Here is an 18,002-nt window from a genome sequence, read left to right as displayed (position 1 = left end):
TTTGATTTCACCCTTTGTGCACTCTTGCTTATTTATTTACTGTGTGTTTTCTTACTCATTACTATACCACATATTATATTAGGTCCACAATGACAACCTCTGTGTTTTATTCACTGTTTTATCCTCTGTAACAAGAACAATACCTGGATTATAACATGTAATCAATAAAGATTTGTTGAATGTCAAAAAATGCTAGAACTAGAGTTTCAAAGAGTGTCATCAGTCTCTGACATTTTCCCCCTCTTCCTACTGATTAGCTCTGTACAGAATTTGCTGTCATACAGCCTCTGTAATGAGGACATAGAGATGATAAAGCCATCTTGTTCTTGATTAAATCTGAAATGAGGACATGGGGTCATGCAGCCTCAAGATGAGGTAAAATGGAATGAATGGATAGAGTTTTTTAAAAGAATAGACACTCAGTGATGAAATGTCATAAATAGCCCTAAGATATTCCAACAAAATTTAAAAACACTTCTTTTTTTTTTTTTTTCTTTTTTTTTTTTTAATTAATTTTATTGGGGTGACAATTGTTAGTAAATTTACATAGATTTCAGGTGTACAATTCTGTATTACATCGTCTATAAATCCCATTGTGTGTTCACCACCCAGAGTCAGTTCTCCTTCCATCACCATATATTTGATCCCCTTTACCCTCATCACCCACCCCCCACCTTAAAAAAACTTTTGGCATGTTTCCTCGAAAATAAGACCTAGCCAGACAATCAGCCCTAATATGTCTTTTGAGCAAAATTTAATATAAGACCCGGTCGTATATTATATTATATAAGACACACTCTATAGTATAGTAAAATAAGACCGGTTCTTATATTAATTGTTGTTCCAAAAGACACATTAGAGCTGATTGTCCAGCTAGGTCTTATTTTCAGGGAAACAGGGTATTTAGAAGTGGAAGGACACATTTCAATAAGATTCATTTTAGTATTTAGTATATACCAGGGGCGCCAAAAAAATATACACAAGTGAACACTTGGTCAACATTTCTCAAGCAGTAGTTTGCATAATCAGAAGTGTCTGGATGCTGACGGTAACCACTTTGAGCACCTCTTATAATTGCAGAAGTCAAATGTGACTTGTAGTCATCTTTTGTTACTGCTATATATTGAGTGTTACAATTTTAATAGTTTTTTTTTTCCTTTCTTAAAATGTGTATACATTTTTTGGCACCCTGTGTTTGTGTGTGTGTATGTGTGTGTGTGTGTGTGTGCATTTGCTGTTCTAATAATTGCAAGCCTTTACAAATAATTCATTGCTATGCTTTCCTAAACTGCTATGTGGGGTTGGGGGAGGAATACAGTAGTGCAAAATTACCCTTCCCAAGATTTTATGTTTGCTGAAACTGAGAAACCCTGGCTTAGAGGAATATCATCACCAGCTACAATAAGGTAGAATATGAGATCTTTATATTTAGTGGGATTTTATACCACTTGGGCTTGTATGTGTAATAAAGCTGTATTTAGGAGATCTGGGCAAGAGATAATTCAAAATGACCTTTATTCCCTATTTATTGTTGCTTCAAATCTTTGCTCTTCTTATTTCTATCATGTCTCTTCTTAAAACCCTGGCAGATTCTTTCTAGTTTTTTAGGTGATAGTCAACTGATATTTCTCAGTTTATTTTAATCAAATTTGTGGAAATGGTGGAGACCTACTTTTGTCAAACTCTTTGTTATAAAAGATCTTGAAACAAAAATTTATAACTATGGTAGAAAATGAAGATTGTCATTTACTTCATGCCAGAATACTGTTGTATGATCCAAAGAAAAGTTTATAATTCCTAAACTTGCTTGATAAAGAGTTTTTGCTGTTTCATATTTTTCTTTTTCTTATTAATTGTCCAGAATTAAACCATTCTGCTCCTCCTAAACGTTAAATAAAGAAGGAGTAATTTGAAATCTGTCTTTGAATGTGGAATACTTTTTTTGGAAATTATTTGATAACCACTGATATTTTAATAGCATTAACCAGTATTACTTTAATAACTTGGCAATAAATGATTCTCTGTGCTGTTTTTAAATAAACCTCAGCATTTAGTGCATGCTTTGAAGTTGTTTTCTGCTTTACATACTGGCAGCTATTGTTTAAAGATTAAGTATTCAAATGTCATTATTTCCCTGACATTTGATAAATGGAAAGAAATAGAAACAGTGTTACTCAAGTATACTCAACAAACAGCTAAATAGACATTTGTTGTCTAGGGAAAACAACAGGCAACCCAATTGATGTTGACTATGGTGATTCTACACTTAACTACCAGGAATTGGTTGATTTAGAGCTAAGAAAACAATTTATTTTAGATTTTAAAATTAAACAAAGAATATTTGCATTAGAATAATGTAGAAAACTGAAGAGTGAAAAGTCTCTTGTTACAGTTTTGAATACTTATTGTTATACATGGTCTCTCTAAATCCCACAACAGTTTTTAAAAGAACTTAAAGGAATAAAACTCTTCATTTCTGGATTTCTCCACTCATACACCTTCCTCACTGACACAAAAGAAAAAAAAAATCTTGTTTTAAGCTCCAGATTAAGAAAACATAATGTTTGAGAAGTGGAGGCACTATTATCCAGCAATGAATGTTAACTCAGCTTTGCAAAATAGTTATTCCTTACCACCTATGCCAAAACAAAAGCAGTTCATTTTGATTTTGATAAACAAATAGTTGGAAAGAGCAGCAAAATATGATTGCCATGGTAGTTCACCTAATTTAATCAGCTTGTAGTGAGTGATTTTGAATCAGAAGTGGACTTTGTGAGACAAAAAGAAAACTTCAAAGATTTATGCAAAGAATAGCAAGAAAAGACCCAGATATTTGTACATTTTCCCCCTTGTTTATATTTATTTTTATTTTTTAACTTTTTATTTTTTTTATTAAAAATATAGCTAACATGCAATATTATGTTAGTTTCAGGGGTACACCATAATTATCTAATATTTATATTCCTAAAGAAGTGATCACCATGATAAGTCTAGCAACCGTCTGACATCGTACCACACTATCACAATGTTATGGATTATATTCCCTATGCTGTACATTGCATCCCCATGACTTGTTTTGTACTTGGAAATTTGAACCTCTTATTCCCCAGCACATCCCCCCATTTTTCAGTTTTTCAATTACAGTTGAAATTCAATATTGTTTTATATTAATTTCAGTTGTACTGCATAGTGGTTAGACATTTATATTATTTAAGAAGTGATGTTCTGACTAGTCTAGTATTTACCTGGCACTATACATAGTTATTACTATATTATTGACTATATTTCCTATGTTTTGCTTTACATCTCCATGACTATTTTGTAGCAGGTTGGTGCAAAAGTAACTGTGGTTCAAAAGGTTAAAAATAACTGCAAAAAACACAATTACTTTTAAACCAACCTAATAACTACCCATTTGTATTTATAATGCTTTCACCTTTTTCACCTTACCCCCAATCCCCTCCTATCTATCACCCAACAAAACTAGTGGCTATCTGACACCATACACAGTTATTAAAATATTGTTGACTACATTCCTTAGCAGTTATGATTTTTTTTTTAGTGGAAGGGGGACCACAGAGCTCTTCCCTCTACCATTCCAGAAGTATCTCTATTTTCTGATCCATTTGTGCTCATATTGAATGCAAATGTCAACTCCAAAAAAAAAAACAAAAAACTACGAAGAATAATCTTGACAAGTTGCACCTGTTTACTGGCTTAGAATAATGCATATTGGATATTGCTTGTTACTAATTATGCATTTCAGTGAATTTGTCTTTTTGAGCTCCAAGTGTTGGTGACTAATTTTTTTGTTCTTTCTTTATGACCCACCCCTACCCCAGCCCATGCCTGCCTCTCCAGGATCGACTTACTAATTAACCAATGTGAAACTTTCTGATACAGGTTTCAGACTTTACTGTTGTTTTTGATCTCCATCTATGAGGATGTGAAGTGGATATAGAAAAAAAGCAGTTCTAATATATCCACACATTTTTATAGATAAAAGTTTTTATAAGAAAAACTAAGAAAATTTAATCTTTAAGTGGTTAGAGGGAAATCTTGTATTTTACCTCTTTATCGATATGGTAACATGTCATCTGTTGCACATCCTTGAGTCTTCCACAAAAGTAAGTTATGTTGTTGACTGAAGGATACACCTTTTAAAAGAAAACACTGTACAGATATTTTTCTAAATTGTATTATTATTATTTTTTCTTTCTTAATATCTACATTACTAGTATTTATTAAGTGTATACTATGCACTAAGCTGCATCCTAGATATGGATTATTTTATCATCATGAATTAGATGCCATTCTATTTCAATATTATATATGGATTCACTGACACATAAATAGTAATAGTGACTGGCCAAAAAAATTATATAGTTAACAAGTGACAGTCAGATTTTATTCCTTTTTTATTTTAACTTGAAAGCCTAAGATCTTAGCAACCAACTTAAATTCCTTAAACAATGCTTTCTATTTAAATAGAATTCTACAGTTTTGTAAATATCTTTTGCCTCATCTGATTCTGTATCCATTATATATAATATACATTTCAAGTATAATTTACCCGTTCTACAGTTGAGAATATAGGTCAAGTGACACACCCCAATTCAGGTAGTTAAAAGTGAGATCATTAGCATTAGGCCTTCAATCTTATGATTATTAGCTCTGGGTTATTTTTACAACTGTATACTTAAAGTCTATTGAACATTAGTGAACATTTTCTCAGTATTTATGTCACAAACAATAGGAATTTTCTCAAAGGTAGGGACTATATTGCATAAGTTATATCATTCCTGGTACCCACCATTAAATATTTTGTTTATAATAATTGCTTAATACCATTTTTTTTAGCTTATTGAACTCAGGATACTTGAGTAGTAAATTAGATTCCACATGTGTATCAATATACAGTACTGTGATCTGTGAGTCTTATGGAAAATCGGCCTCTGATCCCTATACTTATTGTATCATATCTTTTTTTTTCACGTCTTAGTTTTAATTTTTTTTCCAGGACTAGAAAAATATAATACTAGGGCTTTGTATTTGCTGGCATCTACCTACTTTCTGATTAGTTAGCCAGTGTCCTCTGGTTTACCAAGAGGAAAAAAAAAGAGTGTGAGCAGCCCTTTGGAAAACTGAGTAGGGCCCTTGGCTTATGAGACATCCCAACTGCTCATGTTGGAGCAATGTCAACTCTGAAATGGAATAGTAATATCAGGGGATGACTAGTTCATAGAATAATACGTGAGTTTTCACTTATGTATGATTAACAATACCAGCACCCCAAAATATGCTGTTTTCTTCTTAGTCATTAATGATGCCTTAGTAACATAAATCACAGTTAATTTCAGTTAACATCAATAAAAAAATACATCAACAATTGATTAGTTGTTATGCATATAGTCAATGAACAACACTTAAAAAAAAAAAAGACCAAAAACAAAAAACAGTAAAATCCATTGTTTATGGTAATGAACATATCCCAAATCTTCCGTTGAATTAAAATCTCTTTTTCCTAAGTGAGCTTCTCTTTTCTAGGACACAGTTTATCATTCTATATATAGAAACTTCTAAAAACAATAAAAGAACTCTAGGAACTGAAGCTCACAGGTATATCCTATTTCTTTTAAGGTAGATTTTTTTTTTTTTTTTGTCTTTTCCTCTCAACACTCTCACACCCTTATCCATATACTTATTTTTTTTCCAGTTTTTCTAAGGCAATTAACTCCATTATTTTGAAAATTCTGCTTTTTTTTATGTATTTACTTGAGTTGACATTCAATATTATTTCAGTTTCAGGTGTGCATTGTAGTTTTTAGACATTTATATAATTTATGAAGTGATTCTCCGAATAAATCTAGTTCTCAACTGGAGTTATGTAGTTATTATAATATTGTTGACTATATTCTCTGTGCTGTAATTTATATCCTGTAGCTATTTTACAACTTCCCATTTGTATTTCTTAATTTCTTCTCCTTTTTCCCAGAGTCCTCTAACTTCCCTCCCGTCTGGTAACCATCGGTTTGTCCTCTGTAGCTATCAGTTTGTTTCTGTTCTGTTTTTTTTCTTCTTCTTTAAATTCCACATTTCAGTGAAATCATATGGTGTGTCTCTCGCTTTCTGACATATTTCACTTAGCATAGTACCCCCTAGTTCTATCCATATTGCTGCAAATGGTAAGATTTCATGTTTTTGTTTTTTATGACTGAGCAATATTTCATTGTATATATGCACCACATCTTCTTTATCCAATTGTCTATTGATGGACTCTTAAGTTTCTTCCATATCTTGCTTCTGTAAATAGCACTTAGTAAACATAGGGGTGCATATGTTTTAAATTAGTGTTTTGGATTTCTTTGGATAAATTCCCAGAAGTAGAATTGCTGTTTCATAAGACAGTTCTTTTGTTTCAATTTTTTGAGGAACCTCAAAATCGTTTTCCACAGTGGTTGCAACAATTTGCAATCCCACCAAAAGTGCATCCTTTTTCCCTATCCTCCCCAACACTTGTTTTTATTTATTTATTTATTTATTTATGATAGCCATTTTAAATTTTAAATGTGTGAGGTGATATCTCATTGAGGTTTAATTTTACATTTCTCCGATAAGTGATGTTGAGCATATTTTCATATGTCTACTGGCCATCTGTATGTCCTCTTTGAAGAAATGTCTATTTAGGTCCTCTGCCTATGTTTTTTTTTTTATTATTATTGGTTTGTTTGTTTTTCTGTGATTGAATTGTATAAGTTCATTATAAATTTTGGATATTAACCCCTTATCAAATATATCATTGGCAAATATCTTCTCCCAGTCAGTAGGATGTCATTTTTGTTTTGCTGATAGTTTTTTTGCTATGAAAAAATATTTTTAGTTTGATGTAGTCCCATTTTTTTTTGGTTTTTTGTTTTTTGTTTTCTTTTATTTCCCTTTCCCAAGGAGTTGTATAAGTAAAAATATTACTAAAGGTAATGTTTGAGAGTTTATTTCCTATTTTTTTCTGGGAGTTTTATGGTTTGGGAGGGTCTTACATTTAAATCTTTAATCCGTTTTGAGTATATTTTTGTATATGGAATAAGAAGGTGATCCAGTTTCATTTTTTTTTTTGCAAGTTATCTGTCCAGTTTTTCCAACACCATTTATTAAATACAATGCTTTTACCCCATTGCATATTCTTCCCTACTTTGTCTTAGATTAAATGACCATATAGATGTGGGATTTTTTCTTGGCTCTGTATTCTTTTCCATTGTTCTCTGTTTCTGTTTTAATTCCAGTACCATGCTGTTTGGGTTACTATGGTCTTGTAGTTTAATTTGATATCAGGTAACATGATACCTCCAACTTTGTTAGTCTTTCTCAAGATTGTGGTGACTGTTTGGGGTCTTTTATGGTTCCATATAAATTTTAAGATTATTTGTTCTAGTTCTGTAAAAAATGTTCCATATAAATTTTAAGATTATTTGTTCTAGTTCTGTAAAAAATGTGATTGGTATTTTCACAAGGATTGCATTGAATCTATAGATTGCTTTAGGGAGTATGAGCATCCTTAACAATGTTAATTCTCCTATCCTTGAGCATGACATATGCTTCCATTTATTTTTATTTTCTTCAATTTCTTCAGTGTCTTATAGTTTTCTGAGTGCAGGTCTTTTTCATTCTTGGTTAAATTTATTCCCGTTTTTTTTTTTTTTCTTTTTCTTTTTTGATGCAATTATAAATGGGATCATTTTCTTAATTTCTTTTTCTGATAGTTTGCTATTGGTGTAGGAAAATGCAACCAATTTTTATGTATAAATTTTGTACCCTGCTACTTTACTAAATACATCTATCAATTCTAATATTTTTTAGTGGGATCTTGGGATTCTCTTCATGTATTATGTCATCTGCAAATAATGATAGTTTTATTCTTTTCTAATTGGGATGTCTTTTATTTATTTTTCTTCTCTGATTGCTGGGGCTACAACTTCCAGAAACAAGTTGAATAAAAGTGGTGAAAGAGGACATCCTTGTCTTGGTTCTGATCTTAAGGAGAATTCTTTTAGCTTTCCCCAATGAGTATGTTATTAGCTGTGGGTTTGTCATATATGCCTTTATTATGTTGATATATATTTCTTCGGTTCCCATTTTGTTGAGAGTTATTATCATAAATGGAAACTGTATTCTCTCAAACACTGTTTCTGCATCTATTAATATGACCATATGAATTTTATTTTTCATTTTGTTCGTGTGATATATCACGTTAATTGATTTGAAGATATTGAACCAACCTTGCTTTCCAGGAATGAATCCCACTCAATCATGGTATATGATCATTTTAATGTATTGCTGAATTTGATTTACTAATATTTTGTTGAGAATTTTTGCACTTATGTTCACTAGGGATATTGGCCTATAGTTTTCTTTTCTGGTAATGTCCTTGTCTGGTTTTGGAATCAGGATAATGGTGGCCTCATAAAATGAGCTTGGGAGCCTTTTCTCCTCTTGAATTTCTTTGAAACAGTTTGAGAAGAACAATTGTTAATTATTTTTTAAATGTTTGGTAAAAATCACCCGTGAGGTCATCCAGTCCAGGACTTTTCTTTCTTGGGAACTTCTTGATTACTAATTTAATTTCATTAGTTCTAATTGGTCGGTTCATGTTTTCTGTTTCTTCTTGATTTAGCTGTGTAAAATTGTATGCTTCTAGGAATGTATCAATTTCTTCCAGAATATCCAATTTGTCAGTGTATGGTTGCTCATGGTATTTTCTTAAAATCTTTACTATTGCAGAGGTGTCTGTTGTCACTTCTATGTCATTCTGATTTTATTTATTGGGATCCTTTCTCTTTCTTTCTCTCTCTCTCTCTCTCTCTCTCTCTCTCTCTCTCTCTCTCTCTCTCTCTCTCTCTTTTCCTTAATGAGTCTGGTTAAAGTTTGTTAATGTTGTTTATCTTTTCAAAAAATGAGCTCTTGATTGGACCATTTGTACTTTTGCCTCTATTTTGTTTATTTCCACTCTGATCTTTGCTATTTTCTTTCTTGTCCACACTTTGGGTTTTGTTTGCTATTCTTTTTCCAGTTCCCTTAGGTATAAAGTTTGACTGTTTATTTGAAATTTTTCTGGTTTCTTGAGGAAAGCCTGCATTGCTATGAATTTCCATCTCAGGACTGCTTTAACTGTGTCCCATAGATTTTGGGTCATTGTGTTTTCATGTGCATTTTTCTCAAGTTGTGTTTTGATTTTTTTCCTTGATCTCATTGTTGACCCATTCATTATTTAGTAGCGCATTGTTTAACCTCCAAACGTTTGTATGTTTTTCAGTTTTGTGTGTTTTTGATTGTTTGTTTGTTTGTTTTTGTTTTTCTCGTGAAATTGATGTGTAGCTCCATAGCATTGTGGTCAAAGAAAACACTTGATATGATTTCAGTCATCTTAAATTAATTGTGATCTGTTTTGTGGCCTAACATATGGTTTAACTTGGAAAATGTCCCATGTGCAATTGAAAAGAATGTATATTCTGCTACTTTGGGGTGAAATACTCTAAAAATATCAATTAAATCCATCTGGTCAGTGTGTCACTTAAGGCTGCTGTTTCCCTGTTGATTTTCTGTCTGGAAGATTTGTTCATTGGTGTCAATGGGGTGTTAAAGTCTCCAACTCTTACTGTACTATTGTTGATCTCTCCTTTTATATCTGTCAATATTTGCTTTATATACTTAGGTACTCTAATTTTGGCTACATTAGTGTTTACTAGAGTTATATCTTACTGTTGGATTAATGCCTGTATCATTATGTAATGTCTCTCTTTGTCTCTTGTTATAGGATTTGTTTTAAAGTCTATTTGTCTGATATTGCTCCCCAGCTTTTTTTTTTTTTTTCATTTTCATGCAGTGTCTTTTTCCATCCCTTTATTTTCAGCCTGTGTTTCTTTTGATCAGAAGTCAGAAGTGGGTCTCCTAGTGGGTCTCTTATATACAGCATATGTATGGGTCTTGTTTTCTTATCCATTCAGCTCCCCCTATGACTTTTTATTGGATCATTTAATCCATTTACATTTAAAGTGATTGTTGATAGATACGTGGTGCCACTTTATTATTAATACTTATGTTGTTGTTTTTTCCCTTCTTGAAGAAGTCCCTTTAACAGTTCATATAATACTGGCTTGGTGGTGATGAATTCATTTACATTTGTCTAGGAAGCTTGTTATTGTTTCATTTTTAAATAATAGTGTTTCTGGGTACAGTTTTGGTTGTAAGTCCTTGCTTTACATCACTTTGAATATTTTGTGCCACTCCCTCTGGCCTCTGCAAAGTTTTCATTGAGAAATCAGCTAACTGTGTTTTAGGAGCTCCCTTGTAAATAACTAATATGTAACTCCTGCTGTTTTTAGGATTCTCTCCTTCCATAATTACAATTTTAGTTATGATGCATCTTGGTGTGGACCTCTTTGGGTTTATTCTGTTTGGGACACTCTGCACTTCCTGTACTTGTATGTATATTTCATTCACCATGTTAGGGAAGTATTCAATCATTATTTCTTCAAAAAGGTTCTTGAATTCATCCCGTGCTGTCTCTTTTCTTTTACTCGTATTCTTGTGATGCAAATGGTGTTATGGTATATGTTGTCTGAGAAGTACTTTAATCTATTTTTTTTAACTTTTTAAAATTTTTTTCTCATTTTGATTTGGTATTTTTTGCTACTTTGTCTTCCAAATTGCTGTCAATCCTCTGCTTCATCTAATCTGATGTTGATTCTTTCTAGTGTATTTTTTTATTTCAGTTCTTATATTCTTTATTTCTGACTGGTTCTTTTTTATGGTTTCTATGCCCTTTTTTATGCTTACTATTATTTTGTTGAACTTCCTTGAGTCATAAGAAGTGCAAATGCAGACCCAAATTGTAAGCACTAAGGCATATCAATAACAAAATAGACAACAGATCTGCCTTAATAGAGTTTACATTCTAGTAGGAGAAATAGAAAACTAATAGAACATATAAGTGAGTTACACAGAATTTTAGGTGATAGATGCTATTTGGAAAAAAAATACAAGAGGAAAAATGGAGAGGGAGTACATGGGAGATAACCATTTGATCAGTGATGATTTCACTGAGGTGACATCAGCAAAAAGATGAAGAAAGTGAAGGTATGAGTCTTGTGAGTATCTGGTGAAGAGTCTTTCAGGTACAAGAATAAAAGCCATGAAGTTCATGCCTACCTACTGTGTTTGAGGAAAAGCAAAGATACTAGTGGGACTGGAGTAAAGTAAGAGAGGAGGAAAATCATAGACATGAACTAATCCAGTAAGGAGGTGTTGAGATAACTTCTCTGAGTGAAATTAGGGACTAATAATCGGAGGAATTTGAGTAGAGCAGTGACATGAATAAACTTAAAGAACAATTAAAGGATCATCATGGATACTCTATTGAGAATAGTTTGTGGTGTATGCATGTGAAAAATAAATGAAATTAGTTAGGGTGTTATTTTAGTAGTCAAGATTAGGTTTGGAGTGATATTTCTGGAAATGGTGAGAGAAATGTATACAAGATGTATACAAGATGTATTCAAGATGCTTCAGACTTTAAAAGTAATTAATTTGGCTAAAAAAAAAAATGAGAGTCCTCTAGGAATTCCTCTCTGTTATTATTGTAGTAGCATAACAAAATTCACAGTGATCTAATTCACACAAAAATAATGTTAAATATTAGAGTAGATCTGATACATTACAAGAAAGGTTCAACATTAATGTATACTTAACATTATTTATACAAAGCAAGATAGCTTCAAAATCTATTTTTTTCTGGTATTTATGAAAACAAAGGGCAAATTGTCCCTCAATAAACAACAACAACAACAACAACCACATAGCAAAGAAGAACCAAAAAGAAATGATAATATCTGTAACAATATGACAGGTTACAATAATTGAAAGAAGAAAACAACAAAAATAGTTTAATGTGAGCTTTTTAGTGATAAAATACAGTCTCTTTACAGCATACTTATGTGTTTCTTCAAAGTTTAACTGAGTATTGTGCTTGCTTTGGCAGTACATATGCAAAATTTAACTGAGTATCGTTATCTGAATTCCATTCTGTCTTCTTTACAAATACTTTTATGGCTAGTAAAAAAAAAAAAAGCATCTACTATTAATCCCAGTAAGTGCAATTTTTTAAAAAAATACTTTGTTTCTTACTCTCTTCTCTTACTCTTTTATTATAATTAACTTAATGAAATTAAAATTTTAGATTTAGATTTAAATGGAATGTTTCAAAGATATTACCATTGGTAGTTTATTATTTCACTGTATTTTACTATTTAATTCCATTTATGGTGTGTGTGTGTGTGTGTGTGTGTGTGTGTGTGTGTGTGTGTAATAATGAAAAAGAAATGAAACCCTGACTTGGGAGAAACAGTTATTTTGTCTTCTTAATCAGAAATTGATTGCAGTGAGTATACAAGGGACAAAGCAAGGCCACTAGTTTGATGTATTTTGCCATAATCCATGAGGAAGATGGTAATAGGGAAGGACTTCAGATACAGCCAGATATTGCAAATATTTTAAAGATATCCAATGAGATTTGCTAATGGGTTTCAGTGGGGAGTAAGAATGATCAGCTAAGGTCAAGATACAAGGTCTGGGCAAGTAGGAAGATGTAGCTGCTTTTATTTACTGAGATAATCAAGGTGTTGAAAGCAGCAGGTTATTGTTTCTTGATGACGGAAGGGGTGAGAAAGAGATCAGGATTTGGGAGTTTTAACATTTTAAATTGGGGATGCTTATAAGTCATCTAATTTGTGATTCAAGTATGCAACGGAATATGTCTGAAATTCAGAAAAAGGGCTGGGTGAGAAATATTAGTATGAGAGTCTTCACCATATAAATAGTATTTGAAATTCTACAATTGGATGTAGTGATTAAGTAAGTAAAATCCAAACACAAAACTCTGGGGGTGATTCAGAGTAAATATGTTTTATAGATGAGGATAAATCAGCAAAGGAAAATGAGAAGTAGCTGATAAGGTAGAATTAAAAGCAGATGGATATGATATTATGGAATCCACATGAAGGAAGTGTTTCATGGAGAAGACACATTTGTGAGACACAGATTAAATAATCCTGCAAAGCTTCTCGCACAGAACATGGCACTTTGTAAATATTATCTGTTATGATTCAGTTGTCCCTGAACTCTGGGATTTATGTAGTCCAAGAGAGCCTTCTGGCCATCCACTAATTGTGGTAGCTGCTAGAACTCAGTCTATGATGGGGGTTGGGTAATGCATGTGGAAGCCATCTCATCTACCAGGAAAAACTGCCTCCCTGCTGGTCTGGACATGGGATTTCACACTCAGGCTCTTATTGCCTGGCAGTTATTGTTATTAAAAGGACCAGACACAACTACCGCTATACCAGCTCAAGGTCAGTACCTATCAGTCAGAGAGATTGCTCTCTTTGCCAGGCCAATGACCTATAAGTAAAATTCCTCTAGCCATTTCTCAGATATTTCCTCTCTCCCTAGGTCACACTTAGAGAGCTCGCTCTCACATCTCTTATAGCATCCCCATTTCGTTCTTCACCTGTATCTTCGATAATTAAACTTAAGGGCCCATTGGAAAACAGAATCATTAGATGCCTTGCAAGGTAGAAGCATCCAGTGCCACCACATAGAGTGTGTGTCTTTATTTGGGGTAAGAAAAACACACAACTCAAAGTCAGAAGCTACAGGTTTTATCTTCTCTGACTTGAGTGAAGGGGAGGGGAGTATATTTATTGGAAACTTACAATGTGCCAAATGTTAGTCTTTCTGCCTCAACATAGATTATGTTAATTACACCTCCCATTATCTACTTACTTTCGTATTGTTATAGACTTCATTCTATAAATGAAGACATTGAGAAATAATTACACAATTAATAAGTGGAACCTGGATTTAAATTCAGGCTCTCTAGATCCAGATTCAGGATTCTTAACCATAATGTTTTCCTGACTTGGTATATTCACAATACAGCAGAAAAAGAAAAAAAAAAAAGCAAAAAAAAAATTATACTGTAAATATTTACGTAGAGTTCAGCACACTTGTTTAAATTATAGAGACAGACTCATGCAAAATTAGATGTATAAACCTTAGGAAAGTCATTGTTGTATTTCCCCATCAGGTAAGATTATGTTCAGAAGACGTTATTCTTGTTCATTGTTACTACTGACATAAAATGACAAAAAAATTTGGGGATCAGATATGATAGTCTTTGTTTACATTGTGCTATTAGCTCACTTTTAACCTTAATGCTACAAGAGTATTATGGATATTCTGTTTTTTTTTGTTTGTTTGTTTGTTTTTAAGTTTCTATATTCCACAATGTACTGAATTGGAGCCATATTAACTATTGTTAAGTGAATTATGTTTTCTCTCTTGAAGGCAACTGATCGAGAGGGAGACCCAATAACATATGCCATTGAGAAAGGAGATCCTCAGCGAGTTTTTAATCTTTCTGAAACGTAAGTTAAAAATGATTGCTGATTTCTTTTTCTTTTTAAACTTTTTACAGTGTACTGGCAGCAAGAGAACAGACTTCTAACCAGAGGCTTTCAGCTGTTTGTAATTTTATTTTGATATTTTTTTCTAATGAATGTTAACGAGGAAAGGGGGACAGGTAATACTGAATCCAGAAATTTACCCAGGTGACTATTTATTTACTTTAACATTTTTACTAGGTAAAATCCACTGAGGTGGAAACATTTCATTTGCAGATATAACCTGGGATTAATTAGATCCCTTTAAAATTGTCAGCTACTCATAATAACAAGGACATTTTTACAAACAGTAACTTGGCACTAAATCGTTCACTCAAAGGGAACTTTATAAGAAAAAGTGTAATTATAAAACATTTAATGTACCACCAAAGTCCATCATTCAATTTTTGGGTAATATAGGCATATTCTAAAAAAAGTTAACACAACAATATTGCATGTCCATGCTAAGCCTCTTTGTTGTCTGTTTAAGTGTCATTCTTCTCACCTCTCTGAACATATCAGAGATAATATTAATCATAACAATAGAGATAACTGGGAGCAGGCATTAAGAAGGAATTGATGTTTGCAGTGATATCATTTGCTTCCTTCTGCAATAGCAAATAGCTGTTCTGCTGTCACATGTGGCTAGTTGTTAAAGAGTGGTACTTGTTAGCTCGCTGATGTTTTCTGTGTGTTCATGAGTGGTTTTTCTCCCTGAAACAATGGAAACCTGAACATAGCCCATGATTATGAGATGAAAAAGAAAATGTAAATGATCTAGGCTCTGCTTCAGTCTCAGAAACATGTGGTACATGATGCCAAATCAAGGCAACCTTGTGTGGTCACTTGGCCTTGTGAGGGAACAGCTGCAATTTCACATCAAATCAGTTGTTACAACCATGAGTTAATATGCCTAAAAACAGGATTTCACAAATTTTTAGATTTCACAGATGAATAAACTACTGTTTAAAAAATGGAAAGACTTAACCATTTTGAATTTACCCCCATAGATAAATACAAAGCATAAATTAGCTATAATTCACAATCATTATTAAATTAGAAAGGAAAGTTTTAAAAAGAGACAGTTTAATAGGAATCAAGACTGTGTGATATTCATATAAGCATAGATGGATAGTTCACTATCATAAACTTAAGAGTTCAGAAATAACTCCTAACATTTATGGCCAATTGATTTCCAAAAAAGAGAGCCAAGACAATCCAATCAGGAAACAATAATCTTTTCAACAAAAGAAGCTGGGACAGCAGCAAAAGAATGAAGTTCAATCTTTATCTCATACTATTTGCAAAAATTAACTCAAAATGGATAGAACTAAATATAGTATAACTCTTAGAATAAAATACAAAAGTAAATGTTTTTGGTTTGGATTAAACGATGCTTTCAAAGATATGATATAAAAAGCACAAATGATTAATTAGAAGACTGATAAGTTGAATTTCATCAAAACTTGGGGAAAAAATGCTCCGAAGGACACCATCAAGAAAGTGAAGGACAACCCACAGACTGAGAGAAAATACAGAGGGTGCCAAAAAATGTATACAAATTTTAAGAAAGGGAAAAACCATTAAAATTGTAATACTCAATATATACTTATAACAAAAGATGAATACAAGTCACATTTGACTTCTGCAATTACAAGAGATACTCAAAGTAGTTACTATCAGCATCCAGACACTTCTGATTACAGCGAATCATTCTGATTACTGCTTGAGCAACATTGACAAAAGTGTGCACTTGGATACATTTTGAAAATAACCCTGGTATTTTCAAATAATGTGTTTCATAAGGGACATATGGGTATATCAAGAATATGTAAAAAAAAAAATCTATCAGAACTCAAAAATAAACAAAAATAATCAAAATAAAAATAGACAAGAATTCGAATACACATTTCTCCAATGAAGATATACAAATGGCCAATAAACAGAAATATGCTCATAATCATTAGTCATTAGGGAAATGCAAATTTAAATCATGAGATACCACTTCATATGCATTTAGAATCACTATAATGAAAAAGAAAGGAAATATCAAGTTTGAGTGAGGATGTTGAGATATCAGAATCCTCATGTATTTTTTCTGGGAATATAAAATGTTCATTCTGGGGGAAAAATTGTTATTTCTTCTAAATGTTAAACATAAAGTCACCACATAACTCAGCAATTCCACTCATATATACTCAAGAGAAATGAAAACATACATCCACATTAAAAAGTTGCACAAAAATGTTCATACAGAATTATTTACAATATCAAAATGTGGAAACAACTCAAATATCCATCTACAGATGAATGGGTTAACAAAATACATATCTACTCAATGGAATATTATTCATCAATAAAGGAAAATGAAATACTGAAGCATGTTGCAGCATGGATGAACCTTAAAATTACTGTGCTAAGTGAAAAAAGTCATTCACAAAAGAGCATATATGGTATGATTTCCTCTGTATGAAATGTCCAGAATGGGCAAATCTATACAGACTACAAGTTGAGTAGTGTTTGCCTGAGTCTGGGGTGGGTGAGAAAGGGAAGTGATTGCTAATGGATACAGTGCTGAAAACGTTCTAAAATTTGTTGCTGTTATGGTGGCACAGCTCTGAAAATATACTAAAATGCATTGAATTGTAAGCTTTAAATGGGTGAATTTGATGACATAGGAATTATATGTTAAAAACAACTGTTATACACACACACACACACACACACACACACACACACACACACACATACTCACACACACATATCTGGTATGCTTTCACTTGCCCTAGTAAGCAGGAAATACAGGTCTTACTCTCACTGTTAAGAATTTCTATTTCTGTGTTCTTCCCTTGATGCTGAAGGTTTTTACAGCTGCTTGTTGTGAAATCTGATGACACCAATTTTACAAAATAAAATCTCCACTTGTGCTGCTACCCTAGCAACCCTAGCAACCATTTCTCTACTACTTCTCCATCTCTACTTTTGAAACCAGAGACACCTAATGGGATCGCAGAAGTTCTTTAAGGTCTGAAAGATGTCAATGCAGCCTCCTCTGTCTAAATTGACCACACTTTATTTGCTTGCCAGTTTGTTTATTTATTTATTTATTTGATTTTTTTTCAGTTAAAATTAACCACAGTTCTTAATACTACAGTTTTTAGGTCATTTCAGACAGCCATCTCTTTAAATGCAAATTGTTTCCAGGACAGTGTGGGAGAGTGGAAAATTTCCGCTTATTTCTCTTCATTCTTCTGGCTGGCCCAAGAATTGAATTGACATGAGATAGATTAACAGAATTAAATAACCAAATTTATTTCTGTATGAACATGTAGGGAGTCCATAGAATATGGGGCCTGCAAGCAAATTAGGTTGAGGTTTAAATGCTATTTTCAGCTAAGTAGAAAATGGGGTTAGTGGTTTGGGATTTCAAAGGGTCTAAGATAATTCACATGGAGATAGAAAAGGAAATGTTAAGTAAAACAAATGTTTGCTGGGACTTCTTTAATAATG

The 18,002-nt window shown here is 32.5% G+C and overlaps 1 protein-coding gene across 3 annotated transcripts in view; it reads left to right on the top strand.

Moving 5' to 3' along the window:
- Positions 1-18,002, top strand: part of PCDH15 (protocadherin related 15) — an 822,425-nt gene that overhangs the window by 602,633 nt on the left and 201,790 nt on the right. For all 3 annotated transcript variants that reach the window (XR_013995038.1, XM_081075408.1, XM_081075407.1), the window contains exon 17: positions 14,398-14,477. Coding sequence is in view for 2 of the 3 variants with exons in the window: in XM_081075408.1 (XP_080931534.1) it covers positions 14,398-14,477 (80 nt within the window). In the remaining variant the exon portion in view is untranslated. The remainder of the gene's footprint in view (positions 1-14,397; positions 14,478-18,002) is intronic.

Source organism: Rhinolophus hipposideros (assembly GCF_964194185.1).
Source record: "Rhinolophus hipposideros genome assembly, chromosome: 15".
In the NCBI taxonomy this organism is placed as follows: Eukaryota; Metazoa; Chordata; class Mammalia; order Chiroptera; family Rhinolophidae; genus Rhinolophus; species Rhinolophus hipposideros.
Note: the sequence above shows the minus strand (reverse complement) of the source record. Positions and strands in the feature narration are given on the sequence as shown.